Genomic DNA, 22,339 nt, shown 5'->3' on the forward strand with positions numbered 1-22,339 from the left:
AGTGGTAGCACAGTTGACTAAATAAGTAAACACACCCACACACATACATATACACATACATATACACATACACATACACATACACATACACATACACATACATACAGGGGAAACTCAAATAATCTCCCCAAAGTATGAATAGAACCTCCACTAGAATCTAGTTGATCTTGTAGGGAAGGTAAAACAATCTCTTTCCTTTACCCATCTTGGGTTCTCTGGCTGAGGCCCTACAAATTAAACTAACAAAAAAACAGATTAATAAGAGAAAAAACAAGCAGACGTTTATAAACACGTGTGTCAAGCATACACATGGGAGCACTTAGAGGTGAGTACCTCAAAGAGGTCGTTAGAACCTAGGCTTACACAGCATCTTGACAAAAGAACAGTATATTTTTAGAGACATGACATGAGAAGGACTTTGAGCTCCTACAGGTGGCAAATTGTGGGAAGGCGAGGAGATGGGGAAACTAATGGTAAATAAAGGTCTAGAATTGTCTATGGTGATTTATTTCTGTTCTTCTTGATAGAGAGGGGAGGTGGCGGGGAGGAGGGCATCTTTACAAATTATGTTCTGCATTTAGGCAAATAAGGGGAAGGCAAAGAGCTTTTCTTATATCTGCTGATTCTCAATTGCCTTCAGCTCCAAATCATCCTTAAACCAAAGTGGCATATTCTGCTACCTTTCCGTCTCTTCGTTCAAAGGCTTTTTCTACTGCATTCCTTTATAGATTATATCAAATTTCCACGTCAGCAATGACAACTTGCCCTCTCTGAGCCACAGACTTTCGAAACTTTAAAATAAAGATAGTAATATTTGCCCTCAAAACATATTAAGGGGGATGTTGTCCCAGTAATTGAGCAGCATTTAAGTGAGAGATTCAGGGAATTAAGCATATCCAATTCCTCATCTACGGCATGGAGAGTAAGCGTAGCTGAATGTTACATTGCTTAGAAACTATGCCAGGGCAGTGGCGACCTTGGTCTAAACCGGTGCCTTGGTTGAAATACAGTTACCTGTAAGTGCTGCAATTTAAAACAAACACTTGAAGCGTAGTTTTCCGGATTGTTCCCAAAGCCACACTGAGATTAAAGGCAGTCCTGACAGGCGTTTGGGCACAAGCATCGCTGAACCTGGTTAAACCAGTTCCGGCAGCCGGGGGATCAGCCCTAAACGTTTACACAACTTTCTGACTCCTGGGAAAGGCAAGGCTACCTGATTTTTCTACTGTTTTTGAAAGCTTCAATAGTTTCAGAAGTCTTAACAGTCAGGTGGGAGTTGTGTAACCAGAGGTAAGGAGCAGCCAGGGTTCCTGGAGTCAAAGGAAAAATGAACACATCTCTTTGCATACAGAGTAGATTAGCTGCTTCTTTTTGATATCACACGTTTCCATTTTCAGGTCTTAAAAAACCCACAAGGCGACCTGCAGAGGTACCAGCCACCGGCTGCCAGATTAGCATTTCACCAGCTGGAACCAGATGTCAGGATTCTGCACAAATACCTTTTTGAAATGTCGCTTAGTTTCTCAGGGAGTCAGGTTCGGACAAATCTCTCACTATTACCCAGTGACCTCAGGTGCCTTTTCCTCTCAACCCCAGATCAACCCCGGTGTCACACAACAGAAAACTTTAAAATAGGCTTTGGTTCCAAATCTGTCACCATGCTCCAGGAAAGATGATATTCAATCTAAAACTTTATGCAATAATCCAAACCCATAAACACAGATGTATGCTTTATTTCATCATCTAAAAGCCCAAATCCAAAAGTCCACAGACAGCTGCTCCGATAAAAACTGAATCCATAACAGAATTTGTACCACACTTTTCACAAAATACGTGAAATGACATTATATGTCATCTTTGTTACAAAACTTTGAAGTTAGCATTAGCTCATGTATTTTACAGGTGGAGAGAAAGCTGGTCTGGGAGATTGTAAGATCTGCCCAGGGGCATGGAGCTCATGAGCAGAGCCAGGACTTAAATACAGGTCTATTCCAATCTCAGACTCAGACAAAAGGGAATTGTGGCCTATCTTCTACTTATTGAAGATACGCAATATTAGAACATAGGTAAGTTTGCAGTATTTCAAAAAGACAAAAGTTAAACCTATTGCATTATTTGGCTTTAGAATAAAAACTTCAAAGCTTAAGGATTTGTTTTCTCAGAGAACTCTTTACATGGAATCTGAAGCAGGTTAAAATTTACTGAATAAGATGATGCTGATTAATAATGCACTTTGTTAGATAAATGTATTTTCGTTATATACTTTCACAGTTCAATCCATGGGCCCACTTAACATTTAGGGATCTTCAGATGAGAAACACTGAGTAAAAGCAAGATAGCTCACGGCAATGAATAAAAGCTCTCAGAAGTCATACACGACTTTGTTCCAAGTTATGTATTTTGTTCCTCAGATTTTATGCTTAATTACTACCATTCATGACAATATTTTTTTGATATTATGACAGATTAGTAGACTTGCTTGATGGAAACCAACTCATCATCATTATCATCATCAAAAAGGAGAGCTAAATAAGAAAAACTCGTTGACAAAAAAAGATGGGACAAGAATTAAGTTTTCAAAGAAATGGGGGTAGGAGGAAATCTAACCACACTCCATACACAAGAATATGTTTTGATTTGTTAAAAGAGTTCCTGCTGCCACAGCTCTCTGGCTTTTTTGGGATTTCCTCTCCTAACATGATGAATTCGTTGATAAAAATTAAATCTCTCTTTTCTAACTCCTGATCTAAATGCAATATGAAGTACACAGAATCATTTGTGAAATATTCTTGCCAAAAAGGTTTAACCTGAACCTATTCAAGCTTTTAGATCTCATTTCCAATTTATAGGAAATACAGGGGATAGAGAATCAAGTTGAACACTAAGAGGAAACAATGAGACAGATCCAGTATGGGGAATATCCCAAAAGTTAATGTCATGGGGAAAGTGAAGGAACTGTTTTAGATTAAAAGCTAGAACAACAGATGCAATGTATACAACTTGATTGGATCTCGATTCAAAGAAACCTAGCTATAAAAAATATATTTGGTGAATAATTAAAGATATATGAATACGGTCTATATAACAGATAACAGGAATTTTTTGTTAATTTAGGAGAGATGATGTTATGGTAAGTAGAATGGTCTTATTCTCCTCTCTTTCACTGTAGTCTTTCTACATGACTAGCTTGGGTTTCCTCACAGCATGGCGGACTCTGGGTAGTTGGACTTTTTTTTTTTTATTGGCCGTGCCACATGGTGTGTGGGATCTTAGCTCCCTGGCCAGGGATCAAACCCATGCCCCTTGCAGTGGAAGCATGGAGTCTTAACCACTGGACCGCCAGGGAAGTCCCATTTGACTTCTTACACGGCAGCTGATTTCCCAGGGAGAGTGGAGGCTGCCAGGCTTCTTAAAGACTAAGCCCAAACTGGCATAGTTGCACTTTTGTTACATTCTGATGATTAAAGCAAGTTGCAAGCCCAGATAGAAATGGGGGAGAGGTAGATTCCACTTCCTCATGGGTGGAAAAGTACATGCTTGCAAAGAGGGAAGGAAGTGACGAGAGCCACCTTTGGGGACTATCTACTCCCTTATCTCCAAAGAATGGATTAAATATATTGAGATGTTGAATGAAAGCCATGCTCTCCACAAGACAAGCCTAGACATTGAAAATATGCTTCTATTAATAAATAAGGAAAATGTTGACAGCTCAGGTCAAAGCCAGTGAAGCATTTTGTTTACAAAGCATTTCATTTCCCTCCCCTGTAGGCAAATAATTTACAGTCTAAGAGGCAAAGGTAGAGATTTGCACACACGATCAAAGATTAAGACATTATTCCCTCAAAAATACTTCATTTTAGACCTACCACCATTTTCCGGTTTTCCTTCTGCTTTGAGCAGTATCTGAAGAGTGAATCCAAGAGCTGAAACTGTATTTTACTGATTTCTGTCTTCCTACTGCCTTTTGGAGAACCTGGCATACAGTGAGTACCCATAAATGTTTGTTGAATTCAGTGAGTGACTTCCATCATACAAACTGTTGTCCATACAGGTGTTGGGATTTTAACAAATGAGAAAAGCTAAAGCAAATTCATGTATCTGCCATGATTGAGAAACGGAGCTGTTCTGGTTCACAACTATGCAGAACAGAACCAGGAGCGAGGCAGTAAGCATGACGTTTATTTCAGTTGTAAAAATAATTATTACAAATCCAGGTTGAAAAGTCCTACACATTATTAAGAAGAAAGCCTCTCAGACTTCACTTCAGAAAATATTTACAGATGGGTGTTCTTATTATTTCAGTGTTCCACTGAGGATATGACTAAGGAGGTGGCTGGGACTGCAGCAGTGGCCAAGGTTGAGGCTGAGCCTGGCCGCAATCAGAGAGCCTAACGCAGATGGAGGTGCCTAATAGTTTTTTAGTTTGGGTAGTGCTGTGGACTGCATTGTGTCCCCTCCCCCCAATTCATATGCTGAAGCTCTAGCCCCCATGTGACTATATTTGGAGATACAGCCTTTAAAGAGGTAATTACAGTTAAATGAGGTGGGCCCTAATTCAATAGAACCGTGTCCTCAGGATGTGAGTGCAATAAGAAAAGGCCATGTGAGGACACAATAAGGCAGCGATTTGCAAGCCAGGAGAAAGTCCTCACCAGAAAACCCTGCTGGCATCTTGATCTTGGACTCCCAGCCTTCAGAACTGTGACAAAATATATTTCCATGGTTTAAAGCCACTCTGTGATATTTTTTCATGACAGCCATAGCAAATTAAGAAAGGTGACAGACAAAGTATTCACATAAATGTGGTCCCGTATAAAAGCTTATTTTAAAAAATGAAATAATTGAAGCATACGGAAAATAACAGAGAATAACATATAACAACTCACCTACCACCCAGATTTTAACAAATGTGGCCATCTGGTCATATTTGCTTCAGATACTTTTTAAAGAGATAAAATTTTATACTTAAAGTGTACTTGGTAACCTTTAAATCTGCTTCTACAACCTCCTTACCTCCTATTCTGAAGCTGGAGAAGGACATTCCTGTCCACGTTTTAATATACTTACATGTATGCATATGTCAAAAAGCAACTATAAAAAAGTACCGTAGTACTGTTTTGTATTTACATAAATGTGTAAATACTTTTGCAACTTAGTGTTGTTTTCCTTCAACATCGTTTTCGAGTTTATGTGTACATTTCAATACATGTGGCTACAGTTGATTTTTAGTGCTCTGTGGTCTTCTATTGTATGGGTATACCACAATTTATCCATTTCCTGCTAATATTCAGGTTGTTTTCAATTTTTCAGTACTATAAACACTATAGCATTGGCCAATCTTGTATGTGTTTCCTTGAATGCACACACTACCAGGTACTTGCATCTTCAATTTTACTAGAGACTGCTCTCCAAAATGATTCTACCAACTGTCAGGCTTTTACTTTTGCCCGAATCTGCTAGGTTTGAAGTGGTAATTCATTGCTTATTGTTTCATGAAGAATACTTTACATACAATGAGCTGTGCAATTTGATGATCTTTGATAAATGTACTCACCTGTGCAATGAGAACCACACTCAAGACACAAAGTATTTCCATCATCCCTTGAAATTTCCTCAGACCCCCATGCAAAGCAGTGTTTACAATGCCACCCTAGTTAACCACCCCCCCCAATAATCCACCTCAGTCCCCAAGCAATCACTGGACTGTTTTAACAACGGATTAGTTTTTATTTTAGAAAATTTTATATAAAAGGAGCCACATGGTACATTCTCTTTGTGTTTGGCTTCTTTCAGTCAGCATAATCGTTTTGAGATTCATCCATGTCGTTGGGTTTATCAGCACACAGACTTTTTTTTTTTTTTTTTTTTGCAGTACGCGGGCCTCTCACTGTTGTGGCCTCTCCCGTTGCGGAGCACAGGCTCCGGACGCACAGGCTCAGCGGCCATGGCTCACGGGCCCAGCCGCTCCGCGGCATGTGAGATCTTCCCAGACCGGGGCACGAACCCGTATCCTCTGCATCGGCAGGTGGACTCTCAACCACTTGCACCACCAGGGAAGCCTAGCACATAGTCTTTTCCTTTTCATTGTATGGATGTATTTTTTGCTTATCCATGCACTTGTTGGTGAACTTGGGTTGTGCCCAATTTAGGGTATTACAAAAAAGGTTGCCGTGAATATTTCTATGTAGCCGTTTGCTTTCATTTCTCTTGGGTGGGTAAAAGAAAAAGGAATGGCTGGGTGTGCGATAGGTGTAAGTTTAACTCTACTCATTGTGGGTTTTATTTGCATTTCCCTAGTGGTAATGTTGAGCATCCTTTGATGTGCTTATTGGCCATTCATTTATCTTATTTTGTGAAGTGTCCGTAAAATATTTTGTTCATTTCTTTTTTTTTTAACATCTTTATTGTAGTATAATTAGAGTGTTGTGTTAGTTGCTGCTTTATAACAAAGTGAATCGGCTATACATACATCCCCATATCTCCTCCCTTTTGTGTCTCCCTCCCACCCTCCCTATCCCACCCCTCTAGGTGGACACAAAGCACTGAGCTGACCTCCCTGTGCTATGCGGCTGCTTCCCATTAGCTATCTATTTTACATTTGTTAGTGTATATATGTCCATGTCTCTCTCTCTCTCTCTCTCTCTCACTTCGTCCAAGCTTACCTTTTCCCCTCCCCATGTCTTCAAGTCCATTCTCTACGTCTGCATCTTTATTCCTGTCCTGCTCCTATGTTCATTTCTTAAATGGGTTATTTTACTTCTTATTCTTGAGTTGTGCAATCTCTTTATATATTCTGGAATTCTTTATCAGATATATTTGTCAAATATTTTCTCCCAGTTTGTGACTAGAAATTTTATTTTCTGAAGTGTCTTTTGAAGAGCAAAAGTTTTTAGTTTTGATGAAGACCAATTTATCAATTTTTTCCTTTAATGGTTTGTGCCATTTGTGCTCTAAGAAATCTCTGTAAAAACAAGGTCACTAAGATTTTCTCCTGTTTTCTTCTATAAGTTTTAGCTCTCATACTTAGGTCTCTGTATGGGGTGAAAGTAAAAGTTCACTCTGTGTGTGTGTGTGTATTACAGTATCACTTGTTGAAAAGACTTCCCTTTCTATTGAAATGCCTTGGCACCTTTGTTGAAAATCAGTTTACCATGTATGTAGGGTTTATTTCTGGATTCTCTTTTCTGTGTCCTTGATCTTATGTCTATCTTTACCCCAATTACCACTGTTTTGATTGCTGTAGCTTTATAAGTTCTGAGACCAGGTAGCGTATAAGTCCTCCAACTTTTGCTCTTGTCTCATAGGTTGGCCAGAACATTTCCATATACATTTTAGAATTAGCTTGTCAATTTTTTTTTTTTTTTTTTGCAGTACGCGGGCCTCTCACTGTTGTGGCCTCTCCCGTTGCGGGCCACAGGCTCCGGACGCACAGGCTCAGCGGCCATGGCTCACGGGCCCAGCCACTCCGTGGCATGTGGGATCTTTCCAGACTGGGGCACGAACCCGTGTCCCCTGCATCGGCAGATGGACCCTCTTGTCAATTTTTTAAAAAATCCTGATGGGATTTGATCGTGTTGAAACTATAGACAAACTTGGGAGCATCAACATCCTAACATTATTGATACATAAGCATGGTAATGCCCTCCATTTATTTAAATCTTGAATTATTCTCAATACTCTTTTTATAGTTGGTATAGAGAGCTTACACATCTTTGGTTGGACTTATCCCTAGAAATCTGATGTGTTTCGCTGCTGCTATAAATGGTATCTTTTAAAATTTTCTAACTAATGTTGCTGGTATATAAACCTTGCAAAATTCACTTATCAATTCTAATAGCTATTGGTAGATTCTTGTTAATTTTCTACATGCATAATTATGTCATCTATAAATAATGACAATTTTCTTTCTTTCTTTCTGAACCTCATTCCTTTCACCTCTTCCCTGCCTTTACTGCACTGGTTATGCTCTCCAGTACGATACTGAATATGAATTGTGAAAGCAGGCCCCCTTGTCACATTACTGATCTCAGAGAGAAAGTGCAGAGGCAGAATACTGGCCCCCAAAGATGTCCATGTCCTAATCTCCAGAATTTTTGAATATATTAAATGGCAAAGGGGAATTAAAGTTGAAGATGGAATTAAGGTTACATATAAGCAGGCCTTAACATAGGGAGATTATTCTAGATTACCCGGGTGGGCCCAGTGTAATAACAAGTGTCCTTAAAAGTGCAAGAAGGAGGCAGAAGGGTCAGTGTCAGAATGATGTGATGAGAAAAGTATTCAGCCCGCTGTTGCTGGCTTTGGAGATGGAGGGAGAGGGCTACAAGCCAAGGGATGTGTGAGGCTCCTCGATACTAGAAAGGACAAGGGAACAGATTCCCCCCTGAGCCTCCAGAAAGAAACACAGCCCTGCTGACACCCTGATTTTAGTCCAGTGACACCTGTATCAGGCTTCTAACCTGCAGAACTGTCAGATAATGAATTTGTGTTGTTTAAAACACTAACGTTTGTGGTAACTTATTACAGCAGCAACAGAAAACAAATATAGAAAGCTTTAGATTTTCCAGCACTAAGTATGATGTTTGCTGTAGAGTTCCTGTGGATGTTGTCTATTTGCCCTTGGGTGCCTTCTAGTTTATTTCTGAAACATACTGTTAACTCCAATATTTCCTCTGAGCTCTGTCAGCTCTCATTTTATTTCCTCCTGTTGCTTGTCCATCTAATTTTTGAGCTTTCCTGATTTTGATGTTATATTGTTCTTTCTCAGGTTCTATCATTTCTTGAATTTCTTCAGCATTTTAACATATATTACTGTTTTCTTCTGCTTTGTAAAAGTTTCTAGGATATCTTCATTTCCTGTGGGTATGTGATACATGCTGTTATCCTGTTTTCTTAAAGCATATTGTATGATGTGGTCATGTTTAAGTGAGATGGACTTTTTCATACTTTCCTCCTATATTTTCAGAAGATTCCTGGGTAGGTGGTGAGGTAGGCCTGGAGTTTCCTGGTTTTGTAGTTCTAGGGTTCTCTCTTCTGTAGTTATTACAGAGTATTAGATAACATTTTTTTTTAAGATAACTTTTATTTTTATTATTCTTTTTGTAATAGCTGATATTTTAGTCTTACTTATTTATTCGACCGTGCCGCTTGGCCTGCAGTATCTTAGTTCCTGGACCAGGGATGGAACCTGGGCCCAGCAGTGCAGGTGCTGAGTCCTAACCACTGGACCGCCAGGGAATTCCCAGATGACATGGTTTTTTATGAACCTTCTTAGTACTTTCTGAATTGTCTCATCTGGTCCCCTCTTCTATCTGTATCAGAACCTTGTCTCCTTTATCCCCAGGGTCCTTCCCTCATCAATGTCTATCCTATATCCAGTAGCTTCTCTCAGGGCAGGTCTATGTGCTCTCACCAGCTACTTCCGGGAACCCTGAAGACCAGGTTGCCCTGGCACCCTCATACCTTCCTGCAGGCTCCCATTACAGCTTCCGGCTGAATGCTGGACAGCCCTCTCCCAATTTTGATTGTGGTTTTGGATGCACCAGTTGAGGATCTGCCACGATGACTGGGGGCGCCTCCTTTTGGGGCTGACGACATGTCAGCAGATTCTGGGCTCTTTGTACCATCACAGGCCCCCCTCACTTTCCCTCCGTTCACTCCTCCAAAGCTGTTGTTCCCATGTGATCCTTTTGCTATTGATGGATGTAGCCCAAACTGTTCATTTCTGGGATCCATAGGGATATTCTATCATCTAATTTTAGTGAAGATGGTGTCACTGTGATTTTCCTTTTGCTATCCTAGTTGTTCTATGGGGATTTGAGATTAAATACTCACTGCTGCTGCCATTCAGCCTTCTATAATTGGTTTTTTATTTTAAAATGATTTTTTTTTTCTATTTACACTGTTAACGCCCAGGATAGGACAGACTATGGTAAGTTTTAACATATAAATGCAAAATTTTAGTGACTAAACACAAGCACTATTTCTTGCTCATGTCACAGTCCAATGCAGTTAGCACGCTCTCCTGGTAGGTTTCCAAGCAGTGACTCACATGTCCTGGCTGCTTCCACTTTGCAAATTCTTTGTTTACAGCCAAATGGGAAGACAAGAGAGTGGTCAACGGTGATCACTGGTTGTGCCGCAGTGAGTTTTACTGCCAGGTCTGGAAGCCACATATATCCCTCATCCCCACATCTTACTGGCCAGAACTCGGTTACATGGCTCCAAACTCACCATAAGAGAGGCCTGGAAACAGAGCCACACTGAAGATCTCTGCCACTATCTGTACAGCTGCCCAAGCAACTTTGGGAAAGAAGGCAGACTATAAAACATAAGATGCTGCCTGTCTCTTCATATATCTGTAAAAGGATTTAAGATGTAATCTGATCAAAGGACTGGTCACCACTGTTTTTAATAAGGTTTTAATTCCATTAGTACAAAACTTTAATTAAAAAAAAATTTGTGAATCAAATCGTTTTCAAGATTGCAAAAAACATGTTTCCATAGTCTTCAACTAACTGCTGACAAATTTGGGGGAGAGTAAGGCAGCTTATATTCAAATAAAAATGAAAATGTCTCTAATTATAAAGATTCCAGTTAAATATATCTTTTGGAATGATGAAGTATTAAACTGCACTACTAATATATGCAGTAAGAAAATGGTGGTTTGTCATCATTTATAAACATAAATGTATTTACAAACATTCTAAATATTCAATATACATACTTCAGGAGAAATCTAGTCTTAAGACAGTGATTTTTATTACCTTTCGTCTACCATGTTTGACACTATAAATATACTCACTGAAAATATTAACACAATATTTAAATAAAAATGAAGTTCATGAAAATTTATAAAATAAAACCAATGTACTCTGACTTCTAAGCATATCTTAAATATTTCAACTCTATTTTTCTGGCCTGGTCAGACCATTTAAAAATATTTCCACACTATTTTAATTTTAGGGTACAAAACAGTAGCAACTTACTAAGTTTTCATCTTTTAAATTAATACAGAAATTCTCAAAATACTGAAAACCCTGTTTTATGAAAGCAGTAACCACATCATAACAACTTATTTCATTAAGAACACATCTTCAAAAGGCACATTTTAATGACTGGTATTTATCTAAAGATATTAGCTTGAGCTTTGAATTTCCAGTCAATTTTCCATTATCTCAACATTGAGATCATGGAGGGTCAGGGGAGGTAGGAGAACACAGGTTTCCAATGGACTTCCACTAGGACAGCAGTAATCCTCACTCATCACATCCACGAAGACCAAGAGAAAGGTGTGAAGAAAGGGAGAACGGCAGATCTGACTTCCATCCTAATTCAATCTTCAGGAAATACTTTTTATATAAAAATAATTTGAAAAATTACAGGACAGAAAGCTTAACGACAAAAGGCCAAGACCACAAACTGCCCAGTTTAGTCTGAGTGGTGATGTTATTTGTTTGGAGCCTAAGAAGAGAATGAAGCTCCTGCTTCTTTGGGATCAAATCTTCATATCGGGCTCATCTCAATTTCAATCACTTGGTAAGTTAAAAGTACTACAAATTCCCAGGATGTCAGAAATACTGATATTCAAAATCAAATAAAAATGACTTAATGGTTATCTCTGTTACGGTCCCCTTTAACTGGGACTAGTATTCTAAAGTTGACTGTAATTATAATAACATCAGTAATTTCAAGTACCCTACAACACTACTATTATTTTTAAGAGGTTATGTCCTAGGACCTGAAAATGCAACCCAATATACGGTTTGAGTTATGGTTTACCTTTCAGTGAAGTTTAATACTAATTGAAGTACTAAATTGAACGAGATCAGTACTCTGAGGTACTAAATGATTAAGTATTGATCCCATGCAAGAAACAGATGGGAATTTTTAATGCTATTCTGGAATTTCAAAATACTGGGGATCTATCTTAATTTCATAGTATTCCCCTCAAGTCTCAGTTGAGTGTTTCCATTTTTTTAAAGGGGGAGATAGCGTTAGATTTTTTTTCCCTCACTATAACAAAATAATTGACCCAAAATATTCTGAAGTACAAAAAAGAAAATGGTCATTGGTAACTTGAAATATAATTTTCTGGTCCCTAATAATGGTCACTTTAGGAGCATTTATTCAAGTTCTAAAGTAGCAGCTTTTTAAATTAAGGCAACATTGTTTTATTCTTAACTATTTTCTATTAACTACTCTATTAAAGCTCATAAGAGCAGTTTCATCCTCAAAGGCCTTTTATAATGTAAGAAGAGTTAACATGACCATTCTTCTCAATATTAAAAAAGTATATAAAAAGTTATTGTATTCAAAGTCAACAAACACCTTATTTTTCTGTTTGGAATTCTAGAGTAATTATAGTCATTCCAGAATGTGTAAACTATGAAATGACCTCTGAAACTAACATCAACAACATAAAATACAATTTTTCTACAAAAATACGACATAGGAGATATATCACTTCTTCCCTGAAATAGAAATTTAGTATTTGGACAGAAAACTGTAAACTTCAATTACATTCAAAGAAAACCTTTTAGAAACTTATATTATTTGAGGTTTTGGCAACTGGAACTCTTACCAGCAGGTTTACAGGGCGGTAATGTTGTAACAACACAATAATGCCAAACAGTTTCTTTCTCTCACATCTGCTACCAGGAGGAAAAAAAAGGCTTCCTGCAGTGGACAGTCTGGGTGAATGAATTGCTGAGGTGGACGATCCGACCCTGACCTCCACCTTGACTGCGCTCCACAATCACACAAGGCATCTGTACTAGCTGGACAGGACTCCTCCTGTCTCTCAATGCCTGAGTAAGATTTAAGATCTGTGGAAAGAAGAGAGGTTTTCATCAGTTCAAAAAGGATAAAAACCTTCCGTTCTTTGACATTAGTTTAACCATCTATTCATAACTACAATTTTTATTTCATCCATTTATGCCCAACAGAGACTGTGATGAGTAACTGCTATCAATATATATATGTGGATGTACGGATGCTTATACACACACATATACACAGACAAATGCACAGGATTAAACTTAAATAATTTTTGCCAATTGGTAACTTTGAAATATTCTAGAATGCATCTATGTCCAGGAGCAATGGAGTCAGAGACTGAATGAAGTGAATGGTTCCACATACGTACCCCAGTTGACACTGGACCTAAAAAAATACTGGTCTAAATAGTCTGGTTTTTACTAAATACTTGCCTTACCCACTCATTCAACAAATAAATTTACTGCATGCTTATTATGTGCTAGGCTCTGTTCTAAGTGCTGGGGATGCAACAGTAAGAAAACAAACAAAATCTCTGCCTTCACAGAGCTCACATTTCAGCAGGGGAGGAGTCAATAAACATCTCAAACAAGTCAATTACACCAAGTATTAGAAGGAAAAAGTGCTATGGGGAAGCATGACGCAGGGCAAGTGAATTAGCGAACTCGGGAAGGTAGCATTTAAAGTAAAGTTTTATTTAAGAGTCTATTCTTTTTTTTTTTTTTTTTTGCGGTACGCGGGCCTCTCACTGCTGTGGCCTCCCCCGTTGTGGAGCACAGGCTCCAGACGCGCAGGCTCAAGCGGCCGTGGCTCACGGGTCCAGCCGCTCCGCGGCATGTGGGATCTTCCCGGACCGGGGCATGAACCTGTGTCCCCTGCATCGGCAGGCGGACTCTAAGAGTCTATTCTTAAATAGGAGAAGTAAAACTAGGAAAAGTAAACTATATTACATTCCATGTTTAAACATACTCTTGGAATTGCTACTTGAGCATATAAATAAGGTTATGAAACAATGCATAGCTTACAGCCTATTCTACTCTGTTCAAATAAAAATTTAATAATTAATTTTCTTTTTTTCCCTGCATATCAGGTAAAAAATTCCCTTTGGGGGCTTCCCTGGTGGCGCAGTGGTTGAGAGTCCGCCTGCCAATGCAGAGGACACGGGTTCGTGCCCCGGTCCGGGAGGATCCCACATGCCACGGAGCGGCTGGGCCCGTGAGCCATGGCCGTTGAGCCTGCGCGTCCGGAGCCTGTGCTCCGCAACGGGAGAGGCCACAACAGTGAGAGGCCCGCGTACAGGAAAAAAAAAAAATTCCCTTTGTTGTGTACGTTAGAAATAAGGATGTCTCCTTCAGGTATTTGAAAATATTTAATATACAGATGGTGTGCATTTTACTAGTTGTTGTAAAGACTGTTTAATAGTGAGATAAGCATAAAGGTTTCAACATAAAGCCATACTAATAAATAAATGTCATAATACTTGAACAGTATAAACTAGATGGTTTAGATCCTGGAAGATCTGAAGTATTTAATACATCAGAGAAATAAACCTTTACTAGTAATAGTAGCTACTCATTGTATTTATGGTTTAGGATTCCTTTTAAGCTCTTCCCTTAAAATCTTCTAGGCTAGTTATGTTTGGATAAAAAGACAAAAAGAATTTACAAAATTTATGTTTATAAGCATTGCCCTTACCATGAAAATAAATGTGGGTACCAGCATGGCTAAGGAATGAAATATTCAGTTAGTTTCCTCTTTTGATTTTAAAAATCCTATTCTAAACATGTTAATCTAAACACACTAATTTAAGTAACATCTAATATTTTCCTGACTCTAAAAACAATACATGATTGTTGTAGAGAATCTAGAAGCGGAATGGTACAAAGAAAATGAAAGTCATTCTACAAGACTAAAAAATTTCAAATATATAATAGCAAAAATTATTCAGTCTTAAAACTATCCAAAATATTAGTATTTCTTTGGGAGTTGAGAAGACACTTGATGATCTTGCATTTATTTGCTAAAGAAATATTTACTGAGCACGCGCTGTGTTGGGGAGAAGACTAAATACGAGGGAAAAAACCCATCTGAGCCCTTAAAGTGCACACATTGTAGAAACAAACAGCCACACAAACAAATAACTGGAATGTAGTGTGACAAACACTTCAGCAACAGTGGATCTATGCCCTGACTTTACAATCTGATCCCCTCCTTTACATACCACTCATTTTTTCATTTCCCAAAGAATAAACACATCTATTACTATATCTTTACATCAGAAAAGATTATTTTTAGAAATAGACTAAACATTGCAGGCAAGGAAAAACACTTTATTTATTTATTTTGCGGTACACGGGCCTCTCACTGTTGTGGCCTCTCCCGCTGCGGTGCACAGCCTCCGGATGCGCAGGCCCAGCGGCCGTGGCTCACGGGCCCAGCCGCTCCACGGCACGTGGGATCCTCCCAGACCAGGGCACAAACCCGTGTCCCCTGCATCGGCAGGCGGACTCTCAACCACTGCGCCACCAGCGAAGCCCAGGAAAAACACTTTAGAATGCTCCATCTATGCCACATTTGATACCATGGTAGGGGTGTGATAGGTCAAGGTTAGATGGTGTGAACTCACAGACTTCTGCATATAGACTTTGCTTTCCTTTGGACTAGTTCACTGGTCCTCAAATTTTAGTGGGCATGAGAATTACTGTACTATCTACATAAAACTATGTATATTCTACTTCCTGGTTGGTTTTAAGCTATTTTTCAACTGTACTATGCCCAATTTGCTGTCCTTTTTTTTTGGGGCCTGCACCGTACGGCTTGTGGGATCTGTTTCCTGACTAAGGATTGAACCTGCGCTGCAGCAGTGAAAGCCCGGAATCCTAACCACTAGGCCACCAGGAAACTCCCCAACATGCTGTCTTAACATCCAATTTCTGAGTGAAATGTGACCCCAATACTCCCATGGAGTGCTAGGGAAATCAGAACTCCTTGAGCGGCAGGAGGAGCCTAGGAAGACAGAGCTGGAGCTTGAAGGAAAAACTGTTCTCCAGAAGGAGAGGAAAAGGCATCCCAGGAGAGACGACAGCACGCAAAGGGCACCACTGGGAGATGTGAACTGGGACTGAAGAACAGTTCTGAGCGGCTAGGCTTAGGGGAAGCTGACAGTGACAAGAGATAAAGGTAGCTATGTTGCTGGAGGCAGACTGCAAAGGTGTTGGAGAAGTTGCTCAAAGTCAGGGCTTAAGCCTGTACGGACTGACAAATCAGGGGAGTTTTAAATCACAAAAGAGATGATCATATCTGCTTTGAGAAAGATCGTTCTGGTCTAATGTGGAAGAAGGATGGGAAGAGAGGTAAGGACACCACTTAGAAGATCATTAAATCCAGAGAAGAGATGATAAGGACCCCAGGCAGAGGCAATGCCGAAATGTTGCAGATTCGCCAGACTTTAGACTCCCTTATTAAACAGATGCAACGTGTTAACCCCTTTGAGCCAAGTTACAAAATGCAGGCAACTATGTAGAGCTGTTATGAGGAAAAATAATAACAAACATAAAAATATCTAGTAAAGAGTCAAGTACTCAGGAGGTACGAAAGCGTCACTTTCATTCTCTTTAACATCAATTTTTACCGAATCTGCAAATGAGCTTCTGGTTTATATATCACTGAATAGAATTTCACTCTGTATTAATGAAACTGTTTTATTAATCATTTCTGTCACTTTTTTCAGGTCGTGTATAAAATGTATTTCAAATAAATAAGTATTTCTGAGGTCCAGTGCTCCAAACAGGCACAGGTAGAAAGAACATAAAATGACGCTCTTATTGAGCTTGATCATGATTCAAGCTTGATCATGACCCTACTGCTAGTTAAAGTAAAATTCAAAAATTTTAACTGAATAAACATTTCTAGTCAAATTTTAAAAGAAATGCCTTCATACTAGCTCCTAATTCCAGTCCACATCTTTATATGTAGAATGAGAATTGTCACTGATTATGTGTGCAAAACTAAAAACTTACTATAAACTAGGACAGAAGACTAGGTTGTACGAAGCACAAATCATGATGTTAATTGGCAAAATTAGAAGGGAGAGGGATTCAAGGGATAATTATAAATGACTGAAATAATGAAACGGAGCAGGACCCTATGTCCTCTGCCTGCCTTTTGTCTGTGGAAAAACCTTAGCCAGAGAATAAGTTTAATCAGAGAAATGAGAAAATACGGAAACAAAGGAAAACAGCCAAAGGAGACCAAATAATAACAGGTTAGTCACTAAGCACAGTCAAAGACCTTAGTTCCTCCTCAAGGGCTATAGATAATAATCTGGGCCATATCCTGTGAGCTGTCTTATAGATACTGAAACCCCCATCAAGTGGAAGAAGTTAACTACATGATGACCAGACTGTAGCCATGACCTAAGCTGACACAATTCCAAGAATTGGCCTCAAGGAAATGGGAACAAACGGACCCTGGAACTGAAGATTAACTGTACTTACAACAACCAAGATGACGCTGGTCAGACCACCGCATGACCAATTTCAAGATGACTGTCAGAGCTGACTGTGCTGTTTCTGCATGTAGCCCCCTCCCTCCATCTATAAAAGCTCTTGCCCACTGGTTGTAGGAGGGGGGGAGGGGAGTTGGTCATTGGACAGGCGTCTGCCCTCCCCCACCAGTTGCCGGCATCTAAAATAAAGCAAACTTTCCTTTCCACCAACCTTGCCTCTTTATTGGTTTTTGAGCAGCGAGCAGCCCGGATCCCACTTTCGGTTTCAATAACACAGTATTTTGACTCAATTAAGGAACTGGCTGAATAATGAATTCTGTTGCTTGAAACACAGGTATTAGTTTTTGTTTGTTAAGCCTTGGTTTCAAAGCACTGCTTTACTTTAGAATATAAAATAATACCTGATTTTTTTCAGACTAGCTTTTTTTAAAAAAGGGTTAAAATCAGAGAGCTACACAATCATGTACATGGTCAGAGTACCTTACTCTTTTTGGCTATCAGAAAGGTCAAAACCAAATTAAAATAAAAAATCAAAACAAAATAAAATTAAAACATAATGTTCTATTTTATTTTTTCTTTCCCAGATCCTGATCCTGTCACTTTTATATTCTATTACACCCATTTGTATAATACTTTACTCCTTTGTATAATACTTTACTCCAGGATATGAATAAATAAACCTAAAACAGCAGATAGCCACTGGTATATCTTTGTAACAGACCTCAGAACTAGAATGTCCCCATATCTGTTCAGACAAGCATTTTAAAATTAAAATTAAAATTTCTCACATACTAACTTTAATCTACAATTAAAGCTTACAAGATTATTTACAGCTTTTATTTAAAAAAAACACACAAACATTTCTGAAATAAAGATACATCTTTAGGGATAAGAGAATTCCAGAAGATGGAGCATATTGTTAAGTCAAATAGATATGTTTCAAGCAAAAATGCCAAATAAGGGCATAATTACGTATGCCTGAAAATTTAGTTCAAATATAGTTTAGGGTGGTAACACTCAGCAACATAATTACAATCATCAATCATCTAAGCCCATCATTCATACCTGAATTACCGAAAACACCTCCCCACAAGGCTCCCTGGTTCTAGACTCATCTGCTGAGTCAATGTGCACCCTACTGTCCAATCTGCAGGGATTCTTTGTTGGGTTATGGACACCTTTTGCTGGGATATAAATTCTATTGCCCAGTCCATGCCCAAGACACACATATAAACAGAATTTAGCACGTAATCTGAGGGAGTTCATAGGAGAAACCCCAGGGTAAGGTCTCCTCTCGGGAAATGTAAGTCTCATCATAACTCTCCCTTTTAAAAAAATATTCTGATTCCTTTCTTATTACAATATGTTAGCAGCTTATACATACCATTATGCACTACATTTTATAACATATTCTGGAGATCTCTCCATACTAGTAAATGGACAACTTAGTCATTACCACAGCCCTGTTTAAAAATTGAAGTATAGTTGATTTAAAATATATTGCATTAGTTTCAGGTGTATAGCTTAGGGATTCTTTTTTTTTTTTTTTGCAGATTATACTCCATTAAACGTTATTACAAGATATTGGGTATAATTCCCTGTGCTATACAGTACATCCTTGTTGATTATCTATTTTATGTACAGTAGTTTGTTAATCCCATACTCCTAATTTGTCTCTCCCCTCTCCCTCTCCCCTTTGGTAATCATAAATTTGTTTTCTATGTCTGTGAATCTGTTCCTGTTTTGTATATAAATTCATTTGTATTATTTTTTAGATTTCACATATAAGTGATAATCAAAGTTTTGTCTTTTGCTGACTTATTTCATTAAGTATAATATTCTTTAGGTCTATCCATGTTGCTGCAAATGGCAATATTTCATTCTTTTTTATGGCTGAGTAATATTCCACTGTATTCTAAGCCAATCATCTGTTGATGGGCACTTGGGTTATCACAACTGCTCCAATCCCTTCCATGTGGAGTCTATACCCGGCACTTAAGGCCCTTCAGAATCTGGCTCTAGCCTGCTTCTCCGGCCATTTCACTTACTATTTAAAACGTATGACTCCAGCAAAGCACTGTATAAGCGCAAGAGAACACAGAGAGACGTATATGCTAATAATTTGTCCCTTTTCCTGACCCCCAGCCTCATCAGAAGCAAGAGCTCCATCAGAGTAGGAACTTGGTTTTTACTCACTGCTTTATCTCAATCATTAGGACAGTTTCTGGCTCTGGTTCTGTCAATAAATATATAATGAATACACAGTTATCTAATTTAACTATATCTATTTGTTAATGTTATATAATAAATAGTGCAAAACTTAGACTTGTCTTCTTTGTCACAGGTATGCAGCAAACAGCTACCTTAAATGAAATGCATATTTTAGGAAGAAAAAGTTAATTAGTAAGTCACTAAAAGACAATGTTTACCCTATAGTTTATTTTCATTTCAAGTCTTCCTTTTGGAATCTAAATACTATTAGTAGACTAGAAGAACCAGACATCACCTGTAGGTCAGCCCAGCCTGCAGGTCCACACCAGCAGATGTAATTGATACCCTGTATTGCTAATGAAAGGAAGTGAAAAGGAGTGAGAGGACTGAGTTACAGCTAGTACTTTTATGTCCTAATTCGTGCTCAACCATGGTGACATGGTTATTTACTGACTGCTCTAGCAAAGGCCAAACATATTTTATGAGGAAAATAATCAACAGGAAACAGAACTTGGTATTGAAACATTCAAGCAAGCGGATTTGAGGAGGAAGACGATACCAACACTCAGGAAACCAGTTATCAAAATGAGGACAAGAATTAGCAGTAGGAGGAAACTGGCTAACTAAACAATACACAACAAGGTAAAAAAAAATCTAATACAGAAGACAAAAGAGAAAAAAAGAGTATTGAAATCAACTTCATTTCTAATCATCTGAGCTACTTTGGTTCAGAATAAAGGACAGTGTTGAGAGCTGCATCTTTGGGTCACAATGGAAAAAAAAAAGTTGACTACTGTTTCAAAGAGAGAGTTTTTCCTTAATGAACAAGATCTTAAAAAGGTGACCTACCTGACCCCTCATCACAGACATCTGCCTTTCAAAAGTGGCTTTGTCAAATCTTCTGTCAGTCTATCACAAAAAGGAAAGAAAACATTACTACAATTCTAAAAATCAGGATCTTTGAAAAAAAAAAATTGAAAAACAATGAACTCTTCAACTCAGCACATAAGGTCATTAGAAAGCATTCCTAATAGAAAAAAATAGCATGAAAAGATTATTTTTAATTGATGTATTTTCGTATTCCTCGTTTATACGAAATACATTTTCGTATGTATTTCGTATAAACAGTGTAGTTATACTCCAACTTGTTCCGGAAAGGATTTAAAATGACTTTCCATCCAATGGGTTTAGGCTTTTTTAAAAAGAAAATTGAATCATAGCAGATCACCAAACATTTATTATAATTCAGAGAAATTTTGTAAAAATTCAACTTTTGAAGCAAACAACTTCTCAAATTATAATGTAATTTCACTTCAAAGAATACTCATAGTGTAACTTCACAAACTTATGCTCCTATAAAGTAAAACTGCTAATTCCTTTCTGTTATGTCAGGTTCTACTGCAAGCAGTGATACCAGAAGCAGTAAACTGCAAATCAACTCTATTAAGAAAATCTCTTTTAAGATTTATTTCATTTTCTGCAATAATTAAAACTAAAAACTTATTTACCTTAAAAAGTTCATAAAGATCTTCACATAAATCTTGCACAAAGTTCATGTCAGAAATATGTGGCAGAACTAAATTTCTTATTTCTTCAGAAAAAGGAACTTTTGCTTGAGGAAGCCAAGCCCAGTGAAATGGATCTTAAAAAAAAAAAAAAAGTATTCTTATCAGTGAGGGGAAGTGGTTTATTTAGACCTAAATTTACCCTGTTTTTCCCCTACAGTTCCTAGGTTAAAAAAAAAGACAGGAGACCTAGAGGGGTGGGATAGGGAGGGTGGGAGGGAGACACAAGAGGGAGGAGATATAGGGATATATGTATATGTATAGCTGATTCACTTTGTTATAAAGCAGAAACAAACACACCACTGTAAAGCAATTATACTCCAATAAAGATGTTAAAAAAAAAAAGGAGAAAGGAGGTATCAGAGAGAACAATTAGTTTTTGCCATCTAAATTATTCAGATTTCTAAGTTTGGATGGTTAATTCAGATGGTAAAGCATGGTAAGGTATTACCTGAACTGGTTAGGTTTCTGAGTTTTAAATTGGAAACAGTAAGAGTTTTGATAATGAATCTATCTCAAACAGCCCTATATCAAAAAATATATCTGGGGCTTCCCTGGTGGTGCAGTGGTTGAGAGTCCGCCTGCCGATGCAGGGGACACAGGTTCGTGCCCCGGTCTGGGAAGATCCCATATGCCGCGGAGCGGCTGGGCCCGTGAGCCATGGCCGCTGAGCCTGCGCGTCCGGAGCCTGTGCTCTGCAACGGGAGAGGCCGCAACAGTGAGAGGCCCGCGTACCGCAAAAAACAAAAAAACATATATATATATATATATAAATATATATATACATATATGTATCTCTGGTTCCTGTGTTTGGAAACTGAGGGGTATCTATAATTTGTTCACAGCCCCAGATACCATGGCCGAGGTCTCCCTGCCTTTTCAGCCATAAATTATCAGGAACTGACCACTCATATTGTATATGTGTGTGTATGATGTTCCAAAATTTTAAATCATTACTAGGTAAACAGGTAATTGGCTTTGAGGGATAAAAGATCCATGATTCTGGGCTAACTCTAGTTCTCTCCCGAGAAGACCATATACACAGTGCCAGGACTAGAAAGATTTGTAACGTAGTGAGATTGTCTAGATAGGGTACATATTCAGATTCATGCAAGAAAATGTAAGGCTTATGAGAATATGATCACCCACAGAACTCCAGTGGGTACAACCAATGCGAACCTCCAGCTCCTACCATGTAGAAAGCCCTGAGGAAAACACTCTGCCTTTAGAGTCATTCCTTCTGAATTCTCTTTTATCTACCTCTTTGAACACTGTGGGA

General features: G+C 38.4%; 1 protein-coding gene across 9 annotated transcripts in view; it reads right to left on the bottom strand.

Annotated features, from left to right (window-relative positions):
* Positions 1-22,339, bottom strand: part of PI4K2B (phosphatidylinositol 4-kinase type 2 beta) — a 116,525-nt gene that overhangs the window by 886 nt on the left and 93,300 nt on the right. For 3 of the 9 annotated variants that reach the window (XM_027103231.1, XM_027103225.1, XM_027103230.1), the window contains 3 exons: positions 21,004-21,137; positions 20,345-20,404; positions 10,406-12,827 (listed from right to left, as the gene is read on the bottom strand). In XM_027103231.1, coding sequence (XP_026959032.1) covers positions 12,654-12,827; positions 20,345-20,404; positions 21,004-21,137 — 368 coding nt within the window. In that variant the 3' untranslated portion in view covers positions 10,406-12,653. Of the gene's footprint in view, positions 1-9,849; positions 10,359-10,405; positions 12,828-20,344; positions 20,405-21,003; positions 21,138-22,339 lie in introns of those variants that run through there. The other 6 variants (XR_003432177.1, XR_003432175.1, XR_003432176.1 and 3 more) reach the window with 6 other exon arrangements.

The sequence above is a fragment of the Aethalodelphis obliquidens genome, unplaced genomic scaffold (assembly GCF_003676395.1).
Source record: "Aethalodelphis obliquidens isolate GAN/ISIS:26980383/991018 unplaced genomic scaffold, ASM367639v1 scaffold6, whole genome shotgun sequence".
Classification (NCBI taxonomy): domain Eukaryota; kingdom Metazoa; phylum Chordata; class Mammalia; order Artiodactyla; family Delphinidae; genus Aethalodelphis; species Aethalodelphis obliquidens.